At 36.5% G+C, this 24251-nt stretch overlaps 1 protein-coding gene across 2 annotated transcripts in view; it reads right to left on the reverse strand.

Annotated features, from left to right (window-relative positions):
- edil3a (EGF-like repeats and discoidin I-like domains 3a) overlaps positions 1-24251 on the reverse strand; it is a 265981-nt gene that overhangs the window by 63530 nt on the left and 178200 nt on the right. For both annotated transcript variants that reach the window (XM_008418884.2, XM_008418883.2), the window contains one exon: positions 10602-10715. In XM_008418884.2, the coding sequence (XP_008417106.2) occupies positions 10602-10715 (114 nt within the window). The remainder of the gene's footprint in view (positions 1-10601; positions 10716-24251) is intronic.

Raw genomic sequence — 24251 nt, forward strand, 5'->3', positions numbered from 1 at the left:
AACACCCCTGTGTTTCTTTACTTCTGCTTGAATATGCTGCAGCATGTCTCAGACAAGGCACTTGATAGTAAAAAAAAATTAAAAGTACTAAATATAATTAAACGGTAATTTAATTTTCATCTATAATAGCGTTTATACTACTATCATGGTATTTACTGAAACCAGTAGAAATGATCCCAGCTCCATATTTTTTGCAGCTGAAGGAAAAGAAAATAAAACTTTCATTTGAGCAAGAACCTGGAACTGTAATGTACATATGGGATGTTTCTTATACATTATCTCACAATGTCTTTGCTTTGTCTTCTCAACATTTTCTAAATCTTCACAAACTAAGATCATAACATCTACCACCTCTATTTTTAATATTTCACAACACCATACAGTGCATGCATTTGATACTTGGCCAGAGGTCATTTTGCATGAATTGGGTGGCTATAATTGTGATCTAGCTCATTCACACTGTTGGCTTTATTATTTCTCATTTTCAACTTCTTGATAAAATCCCATAGTCTGGATTTAGTTCAAAGTTGCCAATCAATGATCCACTGTGACATCATGGACGTTAAATTCTATATTGATGTTTTGATTTAAGAATGGCTTAACAAAAGGATTTGAACAGATACAGAATAACCCATGTCCTGTATGTCGGTGTTGACTCTAACTGTGGTCCTGGCTATTTGAAGGTTCCCTAAATTCTTGAATGGCCTTGGCTTCACAGCCCTTTCGGGGCGGTGGTTATCACTCTGGCTTCTACGCATTCTTCTGCCACACTTTTTTCTTCCATTCAACTTCCCATAGCTCTATTTGAGCAGCCAGCTTCTTCAGCAGTTACCATTTGTGGCTTTCCCTTTAAGTGAAAGTATACTCGGCAACTGTTCAGTCAGCAGTCTTCCCCATACTTGTGTAGAATGCCAGCTCTTCAAAACTGAACCGATAGCTTCACTTAAACAGCACATATGTGAAAGCTGCAAAACGGAGTTAGCAACATCTATATGACGGGTTTTTGCCTTTGGCATCCACGAGAAGGGTTTTGTTTATTTATCTGTGATAATAAATGTAGGTTTAACCTCAAAACAAGAAATTTCCCACTGTTTTAAATATAGCAAAGTCCTGAAAAGCCAAAACCGTAAACAATGAAAGTTGTCTGTTCACATTTTATAAAACTATTTCACAGATTCTCCATATTGTTTTTCTGTCCAGAACAAAGTCCTTATTGTTTTTCTCTACAGGAAATGTGGCTAAGGCTGCCTAACTCTTTCCTTTTTATTTGTGCAATGTTAAGCATCTTACCATTCACAGCATTCAAGTGAGAAAGAAAAGAGACAAGGATCTTTAAGTAAGAGAACAGCCGGTTGTGTTTTCACCCTTAATCCTTGCTGTCCGGACATGCTGTGCATTTCATTAAACATGCCTCCAGTAAAATAAAAATGTCAACTTGGTAAGGTTAATTCGAAGACACTTAGGTATGAGGCAGAGTCAGGGAGGGACATTCTTTACACAGTTATTAACAAAGAAGATTAAATGATTTAACAAATTATTCACTTGGAAAACAGGTTCTCTTTTCTTTTTGCTTTCCTCGTGAACATAGAAGATTTTCTAAATTTACACTCGCTGAACAGTTTCTTCCTCCAAAATAAACCATTTTCAAACCATGCAGCTTAATCTTAAAAGTTACAAAATAACTTTAAAGACATCAATAAGACATACTAGAAGAGCTCTTATTCACATTGAAATGCTTCAGCTTTGGTGGAAGTGTTGGTTCAAACACTTTTGACTCATTGGCATAAAAGTATATAAGGCATCACTTTAGTTAAGAATCTTCCAACCTGAAATAACTGCTGTAATAAAATTGTTCCCTTCAGTGCCTCATCATAAAAAGCTTTATTTTTAAGATATTTTACTTTTTCACCCATAATTGGTAATAAACTGCATTTGCACTCAACACATTCTAATTCAAAGTCTTAAAGCCTGGTGTCTTTTTGCTTCTTCAAGCTGACAAAATAGCTCCCACCATAAACAGAGTCCCAGCTTTACTGGGGGCTTAGGCATATTATTTGTGACAGATGCTTAAGTTTTAATTAGACCATAAGTCATGCAAATAGTTGTCATAAATGCAAAGGATTATAGCTGGGAAGAGATTTTTTGTTTTCAAATAAAAACGTTATAAGCTGCATTCTCAGCAATAATGTCGGTTCTCTCCTGAAATGTAGACTATGTTTAAGGTAAATCAAGTGTAAAAGGCATCCACAACAAATAAACGCTACTGGTGCTTTCCATTGAAATAGCTCATATACTTTGGCTATCATTGGTGGAATAATTCAGTTCAGTCAGCCTGAAGAAGGGTTCGGGTGTTTGTTGTTTTTTTTTTCCTATCTCCTGTTCATTTTCAGTGCTCACACTGTTTCAGCATATGCAACATTTAGTTCCCCCTGACATCTAAAAATCATGGAAAGGAAACTGAAAATAAACATAAAAAAACCCAAACTTAATTCAGTTCAATTAAACATTGCAATATAAATTAAAAGTTCATATTGCAATATTGGAAGATTTAACTTATGTTAATTTTGATGATTATGAGTTACAGCTGATGAAAACCCAAAGTTCACCACCAACAGTCTTACTGGAAAATGAATTATGTCTTCAAGAAGATTGGGGAAGCATTGGAGGCTGAATGCTAGATATCTGTTCTGACTTAGGACTTATGTAAACAGGCCATCAGCAGTAGATGGCATGGCTCCCCAAATCATGGCTGACTTTGGACATCTGAATAATGGGTCTCAAGCAATCAATAATAAGTCATAAGAACATTGATTTTTGGTAATAGATGTTTTTGTGAATTGTGTTGTTTCTAAATATAGAATATTTAACTTATTTGACTACTGTCTGCTAGTGTATTTCTGGCTAAAATACTTAAACAAATCTGCTCTAAACTACAAAGAAGGAGACTTAATTAACTTAAAAGTTTCCTAAGAGTGTAGGTATGTCATAGTCAGACTTTAGTCAGAGCCCAGGTGGAACAAACAGACTGAAGTGAAAACTGCAAATGAACTGTGTTCATGCAAAGCAGCCTTAAGGGGATGCCTGAAGCGATGGCCACTGGGAAGCTATGATGGACCCTTCACTATTAAAACAAAACTCCTACGGAATTTCAAACTCTGTGCTCACACACAGAGGGAACAGACACACACACACACACACGCACACGCCCACGCACACACACACACCCACACACACGCACACACACACACACACACACACACAGATAATGAAACTGGCAGCATAGAGAGCTGTAAGGGAGCTTTAGCCATGCAGCAGCAAAGTCAAGAGTGAGGGAAGAATGGAACAATGAAAACAACCGCAGCACAACTTATCCAGCTGCTAAAACTTTAGGGTCTTAGTCAACAGGAAGTCTTAGGAGACACTGAGTAATGTCTGAAGAGAGTTCAGGGAGTATCCACTATAGACTGTAGGAGAGGCAAGAGAATATCCAAATGGATATAGTGTGTGGCCCTGTATTTGATACATTGTAATCATTTTTCCAACAAGTACTGCTGCTCATGGAGCCCAAAGCTAAGGCCCTAAAAGAGGCACTGTTTTTGGGTTATGGGTGAGGTTCATGATTAAAGTATGAACTGAGTTTAGGTTAGGTTAGGGGTTTGTACTGATAATGGTTAAGTTTAGGGTAACAGCCAGGGTTCGACTGTAAAAATAAATGGAAGTCAATGAAAAGTCAGATGAAAATGAAATGAAAAGTCAATGAAAAGTCCCTGCAAAGATAGGGAAACAGAACAAGAGTATGCGTGTGTGTGTGTGTGCGTGCACGCGCACGTGTGTGTATGGGGGTGTACAGTGAGTTGAGAGATGTGTTCATGCATTCCAGCATGGCAAATCAATCTTGCTTCAGTGGTTCATTCTATGTGACTCACTGCTTCCAGACTGGTGTAGGTGGATACACAGGCTTCCTGCTGGAGCTCTGAGAGCCAGCTGATTTTTCAATATCAGATAGATCAACTTAATTTGAACCTCTTCAAAAGTCTAAGTGTAAGCAGCTTTTATTTTTGTACAAGCTATCCCCATTGCAATTAAATGCTTGGAAATATCCATATCTTTGTAGGATCTTTCAAAGCTCTTTGGTCATAAATAAGCCTGCACAATAATCATACAAATGATATTTGAATTCCCATAAATTCTGACTCACAATACATTACATTTCCTCAATTAAATGTCAAACATCTTTACGCTAAAGAGCCAAAATAAAGCACAAATTAGTTTACATTTATTTTTTGCCCCATTAAATATATATCTACCATTTTTCAACTATAATGAGCAAGCTGGCTGTCAGTTAGGAAGCCTAATGGTGTATTTGAAGACTGAAGTATTAATTCTAACAGTGCATATATTTATTTGAGCATGAAATTATTTTACAGAAAATTGCATTTGTAATAACAATATTTATCAGCACGTTTCCAGATCTACACGAGTGGCTTTGAACTGCAAGTCAACATAGGTTCAAGACTGCTACTAATTAGGAAAAGTGTACTGGGAAACTGAGAAACATAATTCTCTCCCATGACAATAAGAATGGATCACTTAAATACCTTATGCATAACTTTGCAGCATGAGAAACACATCCTAATGTCACAATCTCAAATGTGAATGTATACTCTATAAAAAGGGCCTATAGAACAAATAGAAGAGGACTTCAATTGTGCCACCACTTGTGCTTAATTTGGATGTTTATCTAGAGGTGCTCTGTGCAACAAAGAAGACTGCATTTACAAGCACCCATTGGCCAAAATTTAGAAATCAGGGAACGTGTCCCTAATTCAAATGATCTGCAATATTCTGGGTTTCCTGATCTGGAAATCCCTTGCTAGAGTGGGAGAAAGTCACACCAGCCACAGCAGTGGTTCAACTGCACCAGGCCCAAGTCCAGCTCAGAAATGATACTCAGATGTGATTTTTTTTTTATTATTATTATTGATTTAGTCAAAGGGTAGTGCTGAGGTAATGTTTTCTTCAGTATCCTTGTTGATGAGCAATTATAGGAGCTGGACAGGACAATGATGGTGCTTCACACTATTCATATTCACATGGTGATGGTGGCAAGCTCCTGGACTGCAGCCACAGCTACCGTGGGGCGGGCTGACAGGAGCAAGGTTCCCATGAACTGGTATGACTGGCTCGTCTGACCACCACAAGCAGATAAGACTGGTGAAGTGTCTTGCTCAAGGACACAACAACTGAGACATATGAAGCAGGGATTCAAACAGGTAACCCAGCAATTACAGGACAAACTCCTACCACCGTTGCATATTTAAAAAAATATAATAATCTCTGCTCTCTGGCGCAAACACAACAAGGGCCGGAGTAAAATAGGGACGGGGCGACCGCAGCCACGCCCTGTACTGCAAAAAGGCCTTAAGTGAACTGCCTACGAAATGTTTCTTCCAATTTAATGTTCTCGAAACCGTTCAAAGTTTTCCACAGTTCAATAGAAAGATAATCCAGAATTATTTGATCTAGTTATAATGTCCTTCAAAAATTGCCTGAAAATTATTTGCAAGCATTTTGTAATAGACTATTCTCAAACTTTTTTTAAATGAAAGTCAGTCCTTGTTGCCAAACAAAATATCTTCTTCATATTTCAATACACCTTTTTAAGCATTACCTGGTCCATTAGAGTTTTGTGATTGAATTCTAACTCATACACCAAAGATTTTTATTTATTACATTTTCTGACAACGATTCAATAGATTTGATTTGGAGGAATCGGATTACATTTGTAATACACTTGTTACTTGATATGTGCTATTTTATTTTGTTCCATCACATAAAACTCTAAACAAATATGTTTGTGGCCCTATGTGATAAAATGTGAAGAATTGGTTAGAGACATGAAGACTTTTTAACTGTACGTTAAAACAGTGGAACGATTGGGACCAGATGAAGCAAGTTTAAGTAGGTATTTCCAATGTGATTGACTGTAAGTGTGTGCCTCCAATAGGCTTGGTCTCATTGGCTGTGGTAACAACCTAAATCTGAAATTCTGCAGGTGAAAAACAAGGGTCTTTTTTTTTTCTGTACAGGCTGACATATTGGACTTATGTTATGCTGTGTCACCGTAATATAATATTTGCCTAGATGCTTTACCTCTTTGGTAGCGCTCTCATGAGATATAATATGTGGATGTTGTGACAAGACACCACTGCAAAGCGACATTCCTTTTCACCTTGTGGCAATGATGGGCCAGTCTTAACGAGCTGCCTGCCAGTCGTTCGTCAGTGCAGCAGAGGCAGCTGGCCCCCGGGCCTTGCCCTGCTGCCCTCTGAGCATATATCAGCCTCATGGTAGCTCACATTGCTAACACCAACACTGGAGTGCAGTGACAGCTGAATCCATCTCCCACAAGCTCTGCCTAGACCCTTGCAAATTACTACCCAACTGAAATTAATGCCAACATAACAATACTAATGAGCATGCAGCAGTAAGAGTTGATAAGGGAAAGAATGATAAACGGATGAAACAGATGTCAGCCATATAGCAGGGCTTCAGTAGGTGACAAATGAGGTTGGGGAAAAGGGAACATATATATTTATGTGCTGTCAAGTTTTCAAATCTGATAGGCAATTGAAAGTCACTTAAATTTTTTTTGACACAATAGCAAAAAAGGAAGAAAAAAAAAAGTTGCATGCCCTAAGATTATTAGTCTAAGATGCCTTGTGGGTTAGGATATATTCTTCAATTAGATGGTATTTCTGCAAAATTATATAGAAAAACAGTTTTCATTAGATGCTAGATTGAGTCGTCAAGATAATGTAGGACAGTTGTAAGCGGTTATTTTAATAATATCATATGATGATTCTACTTTGTTTGTTGCATATCTAACAGTGGTTTGTCTTGGCAGCTAAAAGACCTGATGCTGCTTTTTACTTTTCATCTTCATTAGCTCAGAGATCTGTACAAAAACACTGATCTCTGTCACAATACGACAAGCAACAGTGACCACTTCACCAACAAAGAAGTATAAAGTGTAAAAATGCATTACTTGAATAAACCATTGCCAACACACAGTGTGGAACAAATCAGAGAAGAAGACATGTGTTTGTATCAGATGCATATATCAGATACTCAATCAGTTAAAACAGTCTTCATCTTCTCCAGAAAGGATAAAGCAAACAAACAGCCCTCACAAGAAGATCCTGCTTTTTTAAAGGCAGCACATTAATGACATTTTGTTTTTCTTGGATGCAAAAAGAGAACATCCTCAGGTTGGAACACAACCAGTCCTTGGCTCTCACATATCTGGGAAACATGCTTCATCGGTTATATTAACAACATTTTTCTGGATATGCAGAAAGAAAAACTGCTTTGTTACACAGTCACACCTGATCCCCTCCACCTACACACATTCTCCTCACAAGTCAAATTTTATCTGACACCTCAGCATTCCTATGCCTGAGAGTGAATCTCAAAAGGTCAATGTTATAAATCTTTATCATATAAAAGCACAGCAGACGCTATCTAAATCTATTCATCTAGGATTTGATTTACACACAGTGTATTTTATATTTTATGATATTATTACTAAATGCATATTTTGATTAGAGAAAAGGTACAAAATTCAGTTTTTTTTAACACCTTAATGCAATTTTACTTTAGTACTTCCTTTATAAAATAAATAAATTAAATAAAACTAAATAAGAAAAATAAGACAAAGGAACTTTTGCACTGATTTTTGGTGGCAAGAAAAGCAAATTATGGACACCAGAAAAAGCAAAAGCTGCCCGGACTGGTCAATGTATAGATAGATACCACTGTGTTACATTACACAGATATAAACAGCCGTTTAACTCCACTCACTTGAACATATTAAGAGCACAAAAGCATTGTGAAACACGACAACCCCTCACAATCATGTCCTCCTCAAGCTCACTTATGATAAATAATCACATATTACTTCCCATCTTTGAGTAGGGAAAAAAATGAGACAAAGAAATCACTTTACATAAACCAACTTTTGGTCTGATACGCTGACCACCAAGAAGATTTCACATGTTATTTATATATGGCTGGTAATGTCCAACCATGGTGAGTCTGTGTGAATTGTAGCCTTTGTTTCCTGTTTCAAACTGTAAGGAGTTTCACTTGGCGTAGTACTCTGCAGCTGTAGCCCATTTGCTTCAAGGTGTTTGACATGTTATACATTCAGATATGCTTGGTTGCAACAAGTGGTTATTAAAGCTACTGTTGCCACCTTATCATCTCAAGACAATCTGGTTGCTTTCATTTGACCGCTGGCATCAAGAAGGCATTTTAATACACACAACTGCTGCATACTGGATATTTTTTTCCATTTTGCACCATTCATAAGCAGATCTGCAATTTTCAAATTACTCAGACCAGGCCATCTGGCACCGGCAACTAAGACAAAGTAATTTAAGTCCCTATTCAGCTGCTCAGCTTGGACCTCAGTAAGCCGTCTTCACAACACCTAAATGGCTAAATGCAATTTACTGTTCATATGCGATTGATTGATTTTCTATTTGTGTAGTGCAATTAAAGAGAAGTACCTAATAAAGTGACCAGTGAGCCTAAAAATGCACACATCAAATAGTGTGCAGTAACAGAACTCTATCCAAGGCTTGTTTTAATAACCTTCTTTCTAGTGAATAAACACATTTCTGTGAAGTGGTCATCCAGTAAATGGTATCCTGCACATGGCTGTAATAAATCATGAAACAAAGCTGATGTTATTTCCTCTCTGTGGATAGAGTTCTGAAGTGGTTTTTCCAAAATATTTCAGTTTAAAGCATACAGCTCCACAATGAATAAACTTACTAATAAAGAAGCACAAGCACAATATTTAAGTCCTTTTGTCTGCTTTGCTGATTACTGATTTGAGAGACTTCCTACCATACAGACCGTACCATGTAACACCAAGGGTGGATTTATGATTTTATTGATTTAGTAGCCTTGATAGGAACCAGTTATTTAGTGAAATGTGATTAAATTATGTAAAATAGTGCTGGTCAGTTTTTAACAGCTAGAAAAGGCATTTTTGGCTGCTGATGGCTGGTTCATATGGAGTGAATTTAAAATTGATGGTCAATCTTCAAAATCTGTAAGACCACATACATTACGATAAAATAACTTAAATATAGCAGATTTGGTCTTATCATCACACATCAGGAGCAACAAGCCACACAAACTGATTTCATTCAAACATTCAAATGAAAGACAGGACATTTCACAAAAACTCTTGAGACCAAATGTGTGTCCAGAGTTCATAAACACGGTCAACTGGGAAGAAGCAAAGGTGATAGTTTGTGAACTATATTTAATAGAGAAAAATCAATATATCAGACTTTTACAACTGGCTTCCTGCTGTTGTTATGTCTTCTGTATTTTGGATTCCCCTCTGTTTCTGTCACCTTAGTTTCTGATTGACTAAACGTCACATTCAACAGGCTATTTTCTTGTTTGTTCTTGGATGAACACCCAAATTTTAGATTGGATCTGGTCCATCCGAGCGGACCAGATCACTCTTAGTACGCCAAACATAACATAAAGATTATCTTAAGAGCCATCCCGATAACTGGGGCATCCTAAGGATTGCCAGACGGGGAAAACCGGGATAAAAATCAGCATAAAAATCTTGCCACGTTAACTAGGCATAACTGATAATGGCTACCAAACTTTGGTAGCAAAATTCTATCAAGAAAACATATTTTGGACTGATTACACTTGCAGTTAAACAACATTTTTTAAAAAGTATAATATGTTTTAAAATGGCTATGGCAGTTAAATAGATACTTGTTTTAAATTGGTATGATATTTTATATTGACTCTTAATTGCTGTTGACACCAACATAAAGCAAAGACTATAATAAACAATTGCTTTGAGCTCAAAGCAATTGTTTATTTCGCTTTTTGATGCTTCTGTCAAAAAACGACCTCAAAGCAGATGTTTAAACAATTTCGGGAAAAAAACGATTAAAGAGAGTTTATCAACAAATGCAGCTACTCCTTTTTGAATATTATTGTTCAACAGCATCAAGTAGCATTTGAATATTACAGACAGAAAACACGGACGAGTAACAAATCTGGCTATCCTGCAGCACCAAATTTTAAATCAAAGAAGCACAAAGAGAATACATTTACAGTACTGACTACTAGCTTCAGGGTTATTAAGAGTTGTTGAGATTTATATTAGCAAGAGAATGAAGGACTTTTGTACCCAGTTACATTAGCCCTCTGGGATATTTATGAATGAGATATCCTTCCTGTACACTTCATCTTCTGAAGGTGTAAACTCCATCCAATTACAGCTGAGAGTCCACGTTTTCGCCTTCTGGTCATTGTTTTATGTCAAATCTAATGTGTTTAAACACAAATCCCAAGTAAACTATAATAATCCCACTTCATCTCTAATTTGAGGGTAAAATGCTGAATCTACTATTGAGTTCATGTAATGAAATTTCTTTGACATGTTTTGGGTGCAAGAGAAAATCAAATATCACAAGCTCCACATCCATATTTTTGCAGCTGAAAAGTAATCTGAGTGAGTTCTAAAGAAGTGAAAAGAAAACATCACTTACTGTATTGACAGTTCCTTCCCATGTACTCCCCTGGGCATTCACAAGAGTAGTTCGCAACCTGATCAGTGCAAATTCCCCCATTCTTGCAAGGATCCTTTTCACATTCATTGATGTCTAGAAGAAGAGAGGAAAGACAAGAAACACGAAGACATATTCCTTTAATTTATTAGCACAGATAATCAGACATAATAGGCTCTTATGTAGATTAAAATGAAATGCATAGATCATATGACTTTCCTTAATGTTGCTCGATTTGTGGAAACCTTCATACAAATACAGCACTATCTTGGAACTAAATCACCAAATGACGCATTGATTGAATTTTAATGCAACATGTTTAATCCAAGTTTTAACACCTGCATCTGTTCATCCATGTGTACTACTTCAAAAGGAAATCTCAGGGTTTTGTCACCTCAATTTCTGTCCTGCCTATTTTCCTCAGTTCAGCTGATACAAGCTTAAATTGACAAGCTGGCCTGGCAGATGCCCTTTGTTTTACACAATCACCTGGGAGTTTTGTCTTTTGTGGTGATGTTCAAACCAAAAACTGTGAAACCAGCAGGGTTGGCAGAGCCCAAGTGCAACCTACTGTTGAGCATCTTGTGCAAAATAATAATAATTAAAAAAAAAACAAACGACAAACTGTGACAGGACAACAAACATATCAATCAATCGATCGATCATACCAATTCATTCACCTATCAAAGTAGAAAAATGTCCTCTAAGACATTTATAGTTGAAACTAGAAGTTTACATACGCTGAATAAAAATACACATTTTTTTTCTTGCTGTTTCAAGCTAAATCAGATCAAACTTATCTTGGCAAGTTCATTTAGATTTACCAAAATTATTTCTATTTGCAAAATGCCACAATTTAGAGAGAAAGAATATTATGGAGATTTATTTATTAATGTTTTCGAGATCACAAGTTTACATACATTCCCTCAGTATTTGGACTTTAAACTGTATGACTTGAGTCAAAGGTTTTAGGTGTCCTTCCACAAGCTTTTCACGATATTTTGCTGGAAATTTGGACCATTCCTTCTGTTAGAATTGGTGTAGCTGAGTCAGGTTTGAAGGCTGTTTGTTTCACTTGCACAAACATTCCAGATCTGCCCACACATTTTCAGTAGGATCAACTTTGTGATGCTCATGCTAAAAAAAAAAAAAAAAACTTTTTGCTATCCTTATGCCACTTTGTTACCACTTTGGCTGTTTGGATATGTTTACTGTCCATTGGAGAAACCCATTTTATACTGAGCTTTAACTTCCTAGATGATGTCTTAAGACATCTATATTAACTTAATGTTCTTCCTTCATGATGACATCTATCTATTAAATAAACCAGTTCCTTCTGGCAAAACTGAAGTATGGAGGTGGCCAATTCTTAATGTTGACACCTCCATACTTCCATACTTCATACATACAACCTTGACTCTGGCAGCCTTATGCACAATAATCTATCAGTCAACAGATCAATTTCTTTAGGTACAATTTTTAAATCTTGAGAGCAACAATTATTATATACATCATTAAAGATTTATTTATGTTTTCAATAGACTGGAACTGGCTACTTTTCTTTTGCAAATGGAATCAAATAATAAAAAAAAAACTTTGGTAGATAACATGTTTTTTTATGAGTTTGTTTACAGAATAAAAATCCGTCAAGAACAACTTGAGGTGGTCTATCAGACTGAGTTTATATCAACAATATCTAAAGCAGATCCTGGAAGTTGCCATGTACTATTCATAAATGTTTTGCATTTGAAGTTAACATTGTTAATGCAATGTATAAACAGAGTTTATTTTGTGAGGAAAAAATTTAAACTGATCCAGACTTTAAAAAACAAACAGTGTTTTTTTTTCCTATGCAGAACAAAGTAATCCCAGCAGCCTTGGTTTATGCCTGATTCACACCAGCTGATCTCATTTGCATCTGCAATGGCTGAAAATACCAAGGCCGAAATGAAAAGGGGAATTTAGCACCTTTGACAGTTGTTCTTCATCAAGCTAACTAATTTCATTTAATTCAAGTATCACAGAGGTATATGAGAGCAGAACAGAGTGCCAACGGTCAACTGTCCTCAATAATAGCCATGTGAAATAACTCTCGTTCAAATAACCAAGGTGACAGAACTTGAACCCAACTCCATTACACATATTTTCACTGTATTGTTATAAGTATAGATAAGAGCATGAAATGACAGCAGTGATTTAAACGGGGAGGGATGAAATGAAGTCAACTTTCAGTCACTTCTGAATAAATTTGTAATGATTTCCAAATTTGCCTATGGCTGCAAAAGATTTTTAATCCTCTAAAACATACCTTGAGCAGTGTGGGACTCAAAGGTGCAGTTTGGATTCATGAATATGTAACTAGGTCATAGATTTAGAAAGCTTAAGGAAGTGAAAAACGATCTCATCTCTCTGAGATCCTAAATCAGATGGGCACTTTTGTAGTTCTTTATTTCTTTATTTTTTTCAGAAATGTCTTACAGTCTTATCTTTGAACATACAAATCTGTGACCAGAGGAACTAATGTGTTCAATTTGTAACCCAAGACCACACTAAAAAAGTAAATCACTTACAAGTGTGAAATAAAACAGAAGTTTTTAAAATAATGACGTATATTTTAGAACAAATATACCTTCTCGCTAGAAAGAGAATAGAATCATGTCTAAAGTCAACAGTTTTAAATACAACCATCTGTCTGCTGCTTTAACGAACAAGCAATATGACAGATTTTTAAAGATAGTGGTCTAAACATCACATTAAAACAAGAGACTGAAATGGAGTTGAATGTATTTAAGCATACTCTTAAGTTATGTTTAATTTTTTAAGTTTTTATATAATGAGATGAAAAACCTCAAGGAATTGCATAAGGTGTGTATATATATTTATAGGATTTACTTCAGTCTCAGTTTTGATTTTGTCTTGATGAATTGTTTGTTGTTGTCTGCATTTGAATGTTTTTTCACCATTTCAGAAAACATTTTCAAACCTCCAGCCTATCTAAAGAAAGCTCTAATTTCCACACCCCTATATATGGCAACATTTTTATTATCAATTGGGTAATAAAAGGAAACTGCATTTTATCCAGAAAAAGACATTTTTCTCGGGTTTTGTTGTACTGGACGTGCCAGATGTCAGAAGCTAATTTTCTTATCTTTAAACTGTGTTATTTGATGCACTCATCCAGAACCATTGAGCTGCAGGAGCAGATAAAACATTAACAATCTTGAAAAAAACAGAAGCTCCAGAAAAAAAGCAGCCTTTCTATACAATGAAATCCAAAACACATTTTAGCACATGTTTGTATTTGCAGCCTAAGTTGATACCTTTATACTATGTGTAAACAATGTGTACTTCAGAGCAGTGAAATAAATTGAGTTTATAGTTCAAAATGTATTTAACAGATATCATTTGGTCATATTTTTCTAGTTGTGTTCTACAAATCCAGTTTCCAAACTCCGCAAGTGAACTGAATACTTCCTTAATCATTAATGACCAAAATATTTGATGATAGGATTTTAAAAAACAAACACACCTGGTCCAAAGTCTTAGTACTAAATTCAAAAGCGATGCTTGTATTATTTTTGGCTCACACACAATTCAAGCCATCCATCCATCCATCTCTGCCAGTGCCTATGTTCAGCAGTCACACAAATCAATTTCTTTTAAATTTTGTTTATACTTAGGACCAATGCAAAACAGATTTTTTTTTTTTACAGAAATGTAAGCTATGGCCAGAAGAAGCCTGAGGAAAAATGTTGACTTGATGTCCAGCAAAACACAGTCAACAAGAAGAGTAACCTAAGATGCAGCTAAACCATATTTGTGCAGTCAGGGTTTTAATTAATGTGCTTTTCTCATGCGTTCTGTGAAGCACTTTGTGATTTTATCAGTGAAAGTCAGTATAGAAAGAAAATTTTGCTTGATTACATTTGCATAACAGTCTTTTTATGTGGTGTTATGTCACATGGAAATGTTCTAAGTTTGGGTTTTCATCACCTTTCCTAAGTTATAATCCTTATGATAGCAGAAACAAACATAAAATGTTCACTCTGTTTGTAAAACAAATCAACATTTTCTCAAAGCATCACATACAGCAATGAAGTAAACAAAAATACATTAAAATCTTTTTCTGTGGTTTGATAGAGTCTGGGTTTATTTTCATTTTATTCTTAATGCTGTGGTGACATTTAGTACATGTGTACTACAAGGGTTTGGTCTTCTTAACATCACCTATAGTTGTAATTAAATAATAATTTATTTAACTATTCTGTAGACCAGAGGTTGCTCATGTCCAGTCCTTGAGAGCTACCGTCCTGCAACTTCCAGATGGATCCCTGCTCCAACACACCTGAATCAAATGAATGGCTCGTAACCAGGCCTGTTCAGAGCTGAACGACTGCTGGTGAGGAAATTCAGCCATTTCATCCCAGGCTGTTGGAGGAAGGATGGATCTAAAAGCTGCAGAACTGTAGCTCTCAAGGAGTGGACTTGAGCACACCTGCTGTAGACAATTCTGGTTAAAAAATTTTGTTTTCAATATCATTATTGCTTCCACTGATTTTTCTGACATTAGATGAAATAAACCAGTTATATGGAGAAATTAGAAGGAAGCCGATCAGGAGGGATGCAGTCTGACAGACATGAAGGGTTGCAATAATGTTCAACTGTGGAAAATAACTTACTTCCTAACTTAACTCCAGCACATCCAGAAAGACATTAGATAAACCTTTCTGAAGCTTTTCATTCATTTTACTGCCAGACCTAAATTTGTCCTTATTTAAGCAGTTATGGTGAAAATAATAAAAATGAAAACAGTTATTAAGTAGAACTCTCGTGAGCATGCCTTTCTGACACAATCTCACAATGATTTGCACAGAGATATTTGCTTTCTTCTAAATGCCAGGTGGAGCAATAACAACAAAATGTGATTTTATGGCCACTTTATATAACACTGAGGAAAACATATTCTTGGTACTGAAAGCCTGCAGAGCCATCTGTTATTTCGCACCGAGGAGTTTAAGGTTTACGATAAGCAAATGTAGTAAAACACTTCCTAGGCAGATCAAGAATTACTCAGTGCAAGTTGGAGAAATTAAAAAAAACCACAACCACTATAAAACCGCTGATATTACAGCACAAGCCACTTTTATTTCACTTTAGCCATAATACCACTTTCTTACATGATGTGCTTGTCAGATTTCAGTTCATATTCTTCTTTGCTCAGACCACTAGGATCAAATGGGGATGAAAGCCAAATGGAGAGGCCACTCAAACAGCCTGGAGCACCACAGCCCGTTGAAGGAGAGACAACACAGCTAGCTCATCTCGTTGCACAAAGAGAAACCATCAGCCCAGGGAGATCAGTATGGGGAAGGGGAGACTTGCCACTAAATCAAGTGAAAGAAAGGGAATTACTTCACTTGACGCAGTTAAATTAACCTGCTGCAAATTAGAAATGGAACTAAAAGCATGGAAGAGGAGAGATGGAAATGAACGTAAAGATGGAAGATGAAACAAAGAGGGAAAAAAAACACAGTTGTGTAGATTAGTAGTGTGGGTAAATAAACTAAGTTTACTGTTCCTTAACACCATCAGTGTGACAAAACCAGAGAGGTCCTTAAAACATTAGTTCTCTGCAACTCGGTTACTACTCTAAATGTAAGCGTTTTTTAATCAAAGCATTAAAGATAATAAAATCAAGCTCTTGCAACTAAGAGGTTCAGTTTATCGACAGTAGTTGTAACAATTTAACAACGTGGCTCTTCTAAAGATTTTCTACAATGGATGGACACACTAAACAGTAAAAAACCATGGCAGTTAAATAGACTGGATTCCTTTAAACATCCCCTAATAACAGTGACAGTAAAAAAAGGTTTTTGTTGGTTTTATGCCATTATCAAATTTAATTAACATCCACTAGGTTTATCAGCTTTGCAGTCCATTGTATTTCTGTTTGCTGCCAGTTAAGTTAAAAGTTTTTTTGTTTTTTTTAATAGTTCTGAATTATATCAAATATCACCTACAAGACAACTATGTTCAATTGATACCGATGTATGTAGAATCGGAACCAGTGCAAATTAATTTGAAACGTCAAATTCATGATAAAAATCCAACCATTCATATCAACTCTAATGTAAAAAACATTAACATCTAATGTTAATCTAATTATATTGTGGTAGAGATAAAGTCAGATCATCACAAATTGGTCAAAAAAAGTAATCTAAAACTAATGTTACGCTCATATTTTCCTTTGAATGCTGCCACATTGAAAAATGCATGGCACATGGACTTAAATGAAGCAGGTATGTGGAATATTAAATCTAGTCACGTCTTTGAAGTTATGTTGCTGTTGAATAGTGCATGTGTATTGAGATTAAGCAGACGGAGCTCAAAGTTTTAAACTATATGATGTGACGTTGTTAACCTTTCTCATTATGTCACTCTTGCAATGTTTCTTCGTATTAAGAAAAATAAACAAATAAATCAAGAGACCATCTGGAAATAAAATATCAATGCTCTGAGTGCTCCCAAATGTTCTGATAACCAAGTTCAAGAAAACTTACTGGAGGTCAGCTTCACAGTCACTTTCAAGTATTGCACAGTATCATGTGTAATGTTGATATTAGCACATTGCTTCAATATTTAGTCACAGTTGTGTAAATGGCATAACGGGGTAAACGTGTGGTACTCATGCAGTGTGACAGCTGTGGGACTCCTGCAGCAGAATTTCCCAAAAACTCCATGGCTGCCTGGCTTAGCTGGTGATCAAATTATGTATGCTACAGTGGTAATAAGAAGAAGGCTGCCGCTGTGGAGTTATTTTCCAAAGGCAGAATATTTCCTCAAACCATTGAAATCTTAGATAGATGCACAAATCTGAGACAGAGCTAGAACATCTGCGCACACGTGGTTCAATGACGAACAAACTTCAAACAATAAAGATATTGATAGACATAAAATATCGTGTTTTATCTCTCTCTTATGTCTAACAATGTTATGTTAAACATAAAGGTTTCAAAGAAAGAAAACAAAAAAAAAACAAGTATTTCAGTGCTTCATGGTACGGCTCTCATCAATTCTCTGTATTGGCCTGTTACCTGGATTTACTCCTCTGCTGCACCTCAAATGTCTCAATTGAGCAATAATGAAAGCAATGAATTGTCCTGTATGTCAAGAAGTATCTTTTGCAGCGAGAGCTAAATTGACTGTGCTGTGTCCGGGGAGCGGCAGGAAAAAAGGGTTGCAAAGGGAGGGGGTCACCGGTGTGCTAACCTCCTCGGCTCCTGCACCTGCCACTGGCACACAAACACAAAGACCAACAAATTAGATTTCCACTTCATTCACCTGTAAAGGCATTGTGTTTAATGGTGGGAAGTGGGGGGTGGCTGAAGGTTACTCTAAAGCGCAGTAAGGACAATCTCCATCCGTCTCCATCCACCGTGGATGGACAAAGCAATTGTAATGTTCAAAGCTGGGTTTTATTTAGATCCGTTTTAATTGGAATATATGCAGATTCATGTAATTGCTTTGGAAAGTCTAAACAGCCCCAAACAATACCATAAATCACACAAGTGTTTGAAATAAATACCAGCTAATAGCTTGTAATCCTCTCACACTCATAAAGCCCCCAAACTTAATTAGCTAAATGAAAGGTAGCGTCCCTGCAGTATTGCTTCTACATCGCAGCCACTTCATTCATTAAATTACACTCAGAGGCCGGGTAAAGCTCAATAAAGACCATTTTATTCTTTGACAAAACATTCTGCCGTACAATTTAGAGATAGTACAGAGTATAAGTCAGAGAATTACAGACACTTATATTGATATATTTTATGTACTGATGCATAATTATCTCCAGGGGAGTTCAATCTTTTTTTTTCTTTTTCCATTAAAAAGCAGATTGATTTATTTGCCTTTTGATCATTCCAATTCAACCCTATGTCAGTAGGTATCAATAGATTTTTATGTCTATTGTGTAATTAATCCCAACAGCTATGCATCATTGGAAGTAATCATCTGTTTTTTTAAAATAATATTTAAAGTTTTGCCAGTACTGACAGACTGAGCATTTTGATGGACAGTGATTCAAATGGCAACCAGACAGAAGCCAAGAAAACTGCATTGATGGGGTCACCATATAAATGAATCAAGAGACTCAAATGGATGATTTGAAACACTAAACAGGATTTGTTATTATTTTCTGCCACATAACCTAATGACATAATATTTGTTATGTCTTCAATATTACTACAAATAGCAACATTTGAAATATCGCAGCATTTCGATGTGTCCCTTACATGGTTTGCAAAACAGCAAAGAGGACATATTATGGCTTTCTTTTAGAAATGACTTTTTTGCCCCTCTTCCATAAATATATTGGTAGTATGTCTAACAGTTGTCCTGTCAACCAATTTTCAATCTGAACTGTAGTTTTTTTTTTTGTAACTCTTCCAGAGTTGCCGTGGGCTACTTGGCCACTTGGGTGATTAATACTCTGCTTGCCCAGTCTGTCACTCTAAAAATGGATGGCCGTGTTTTCGCCGTTATCCAGCTGTCCCTTACACTTTACATTTTTAGATGTCAAGTTCAACAGTGCTACATCAGATGCTCAAATCTTGAAATATTGTTTTAGAACCCTCCTTTATATTTCTCCAGGATTTTATTCATGATTTGTCTGGTTTGTCCACTGGTCATCGTAATGCTGTTTGTTCGCTTTCGGCCTCGGAGGTTAGAGGACAGACATAATAAATCGTATGCAGTGGAAGTCTATGAAATGAATGAATTACTTTCTCAATGCAGTAAGGAGTACTGAAATGAATATAGACAAAAATATTACCGTGTCATGGTAGAAGTGTTTGGTCTGGCCTGGTATTCCTGTTTATACTGTTGACATTCCTCATTCTTCACACTTAGTTTTAAACACTGATAAACAAAACACATCAGTGTGTGCAAAGAAAACAGTTTTGACTTTACAGATAAAACAATGTGTTTCCCACTGGCTTTAATCACAGTATGTTGAATGTGTTGCTCCTCTTAGTTTAAATTTCATAACTGGAAACTCATGGTGGGTTTAGTCTGCAATTTATAAGCCTTGAACATCCAGTATTGTCAGCACACCTCGTCTAAGATGGATATAACTTTATGCTGAAAAGATCTGTAAAGCTACTGAACTCTGAGGTGTTGACTTGTTCTCAAAAGTGCATCTTCTGGTCAACCAGCCTCAGATGTTTTGTTTGACAGGTCCTGGAGCAGTGAAATGTGTCTAGTCCTCACAATATGAGGTCGACACATGCCCTGTCTCGACAGGTTGAGTCAAATATAGAAGAAACAACAAGGAAGTGTCTGTCTTCACTGACAACCCACGCTTGTCAGTTCTCCCTTGCTATTTCCCATGTCACTGAAGCGGCTATCATCTCATAAGACAGGGTTTGTTTCTGGGCTCTGATGGAGTCACGTAACTTCACATCCCGAAACTATGTTATCACACTGATATATGTGAGGTCCAGCATAGTCACCGAGGCTAAGGATGAGCTTTGACTCTAGTGATGTATTGAAAAATGATTGTTTTAATCACAATATAACCTTTACAGAGTCACATGCTGCATGATTCCAGAGAGGTGAGCATGCATGAGGTTGTGAATGTAGGATTAGGACTGGTGTATTGCAAGGACATGTTCTCTGAAGTGGGATTAGCCTAGCAAGAAGTTATTCACAGTGGCACTCCAGAAGCCCTTGAAAAGACATCTTAGGATGCATTGCAGAGAGGCTGGAGTATCAGAGGAGCAAAACACTCATCATGCAGACTGGGGGATCCGGCAGAGCTGGGATGTGCAGAATGTGAAGAGCCCTCAGCTTGGGAGCACAATGACATTCAGAGGAAAGCCTTAAGTGTCATTTTAAGCTCAGAGATGGAGGCTCAGTAGCAGGTGTGTGAGGGGAATTAGGATCTCAGACAACAAAGCCAAAGCCAAAAGCTCCTTAACGTCACCAAAACACCCTAAATGTAATGCCTAAATGACATGCAGGTAAATTGTGTAAGGAGGTGACAGGCAAACAGGAAGACGGCTGCTGCTATGAGGCTTTATCTGCTTTAATATCGGCTGATGAGGGAATAGTGTTTGACAATGAAATGAAATTAAAAAAAATAATACAAAATGACAAACACTGACAGTATTTACAGTCACAAAATAGAACATGTCAGTGTGGCTTTATTAATCTCAACGTTTTGCAGATACTTTAGCAAATCCTTAGAAACAGAGCATGAACCGTTTGGAAACAGATTTCTTAACTTATAAGGCAGGTTTCCTCCTGTTAAGGCAAATGTTCATGGAGCAACACAGTTGAAAGTGGCGACTACAGAGATGAGCATTTTGTCAAAACAAAAAGGTAATATCAAAAGCTCCACCCTGTCAAGCTAAGCTATTCTGTGTAGGACATTCATGAACAAAAATCTATGAAGCTCAACACTAATGAGAGATAAAAAAAAAACCTCCTTTAATGGACTTTAGTGGCAATCTTGAACTTGAAAATGTTTTGCAGTCAGTTTGCTAAATTCAACAATATTTTATTTTCCATTTTTTGTTTTGCAGTTTCTGTTTGTGTGCACGGTAACACTAATCAGTAAAACTAAGAAGAAAAAGTGAAACTAATAAAATTACCACTACAAATCATTATCTGACTTTTTCATTGAAATGGTAATGAGGTAGGGAATGCAAGTACTTTATACAGGTGCAGATACAGCTTTAACTACTGCCACTGAAACTAATCATAGGTTTCCAACATTAGCGATATGGGTGGGGAGTAAAATGCATTTGTAGATTCATCAAATTCTGAATCCATTCACAAATATCAGAGCTCAGTTTCCTTAAAGTTAATTGCTTAACTGATGTTCCAGGGGGAAAAAACTGAAAAAAGTCCATAAGTCAAGCTCCAAGATAATTCATGGTGAGTTCATGGCAGAGTTACAAAAAAACAGCTTAGCAAAAAATATGACCAGTGCCTTCTGCACAAAAAAAAAAAAAACCTTGGAGGAACCTAGCATAATATGAATTTGAATCTGTGATATTTTCCATGCAGAGGAAAGAGAAAATATATTTGGTGGCACCAGTCATCAGTAATCACAAGACCACCGGGCCAATGTTGTTTTGAAAGGAAACAGGTCTTTAACATTATGGTGCACACTTTGAAGCCAAGATAAAGCATTCAATATCTGACATAATTCATTGGCACAATCTAGGCATCACTGAAGAAAGTGGGCAGAAAAGCTCTGAAATGTGTACTACTGCCACAGAGTCTTACGTCACCTTAACTGCACATGTCATCACCACTGAGTAGCAGCTTAGCAAAGATGAACCAACGTTGGAGGACTGGCAAACTGACAACACATCTAACATGTTTGTTGATGGTAATTACACATTTGTGAGATTCAAGTTTTAACATCTGGCTTTGTAGTTCAGTTTTACTGCTACAACAATAATATCTTTTTTTTCTATGAAAGATTTTGATACCTTTTTTTTTCATTATTGTTCTGGCCAAAATGTGCAATGTTTGTAGAAAACGGAGATTCATTTGTCCTCTAAGCTCACTGCAAGGCTCAAAACATCTTTAATATCAAATAAAAAATATATAATTTCATTAATGTTCAAGGGTGAAATATGGGATTAAGCTGCCACAAAGAGTTTTATAAGCAATTAAACATCTTAAGAAAACTTTACATTACAATTTATATCTATTAAAACAAAAAGAATGGGTTAGATTCTGAATCAATTATGCAAGGTTTTCTACGGAATTGTGTTGCCCAATTACAATGCATGATTGGTTTCAACAAAGTCAATTACACATAGATTGTATTCATACATTTCCTTCCTGACCTTTCTCTTGTGGCTACTGAACAAAAGAGAGCACCGCATGAATACTTGAGGAAAGGGTTATCAAAAGATTAGATTTTTTCCTCCCATGCAGAGTCATATTACAGTTAAATCTAAGACAACACATTAAGCTAAAAATAATAACGGCTCTTTACAAAATGCAAATATGATGTTAGACATTTAAAATAACCATCAACCCAATAAACAGCAGTAAAAGAACGACATCAATGGTAAAATCAGACCATTACTAATTGATCCACACTGGTTGTGCTGGATTAATGCAGCTCTGTGTAGTCGGGCAGAACCTTCTCCAGGATTCTGCTTTGACTTTCAGTGACAGCCAAAAGCCCCGGGCAAGGCTGAGCGAGAGTTTTCTTTTCTCCCATCTGGGATTTGGAGTCGCATCTCTATTTATGCGTTGGCCATCTGCCAACAGGTCCATCCTTTACTGCAGGGGCCAAGAAGTAGCAATACAGCTAAAATGACCGCGGAAGACCTTACACAATTAGGCCATGGTAACAGCTCGTTCTCTACACAGCATACACATCAAATATGGAGCAGGTGAATGAGTAGTAGTGGGCTCAAAAGAAAAAAAAAAAAAAGAGCTTTTGCTAATCAATATATGTGACTTTTCATCTCCCATGTTTTCCAAAGAAGAAACCTTCTGTTCAACACAAGAAACTTTAGTGTCAACCATTAATAAGCAATGAGCTAAATGAGCTAAATAGCTGCTTCGTTAAGCTAATAAGTGGGAATAGAGCTGTTTAAGCTTTGGGGCAATTTTACTTGGGAAGTTTTGGGGATTCAAACTTGAAAAAAATTGTAAAAAAAATTGTTTTTCTTGTTTGAAATCTAAAGTACGTCTTGCCAAAGTCTTATCAACTCATTATACATTCTTATTTTTCATGATGCAAACAAATGCTGTGGATAAAAACGTTTTCATGAAGCATTTTAACTTCATGAAACTAGAAGTAAATGCTCATGTCCGTAGGGTTCCTAGAGAGCTCTGAAACACCTTCACTTTAGCTTGTTTTCATGGTTGGCCTCTGAGAGACAGATGGCGTTTACAACTCTAGGAATGGGGCAAAAAGTGCAGCAGGATAACTGAGAAAATAGATACTTTTCTTGGAACACCTTTTCAACAACAATATTTAACTGGGTCTTCCTCCTTCTGTATGTCTTTCTTAAACAGAACCTGCCTGTATCCTGAAAGCACACAAAAGCTCCACGTTGCCTACAAAAAGCTTTAATGTTCAAAACATACAATTGTAATGTTATATTGTTATGGCTTACAAGCCTCCAAAGTTAAAGGGGAAGAATTTTCACTGTGTATTTTTTCTGTACATCCAGCATAGAAAACAACATCTGAGTCACGACAATAAGAAGCAGAAGCCATACCAAATGGAACTTGTAAATCTGAGAACCAATGAATTTTCTCTTCGTGCCGTATCTCTAAGATCACCACAGGAGTCAACACACTGGTGGTTTCTTGGTATGGGTAAACAGTAATGAAATCTATTTGCCCAGCGTCTGAGGATTGCTGCTCTGTTGTTCCAAGACTATGTTTCCACCCACCTGCTTATTTCATTTGCACGGACGCCCCTTGACAGCTATACAGATGAGCTATGTTCACTTTAAGCAAAGCACTGAAAACACGAGAACTTTTACAGCACAAGACACTCAAACTGCATGTTTTACTCTAAAGATAAAAAAAAAATGTCAGCTTTAGTGGGTTGCAGTCAATCCAATTAAGAAGCTTTGAATTGTA

Source organism: Poecilia reticulata, linkage group LG9 (assembly GCF_000633615.1).
Source record: "Poecilia reticulata strain Guanapo linkage group LG9, Guppy_female_1.0+MT, whole genome shotgun sequence".
NCBI classification, from domain to species: Eukaryota; Metazoa; Chordata; class Actinopteri; order Cyprinodontiformes; family Poeciliidae; genus Poecilia; species Poecilia reticulata.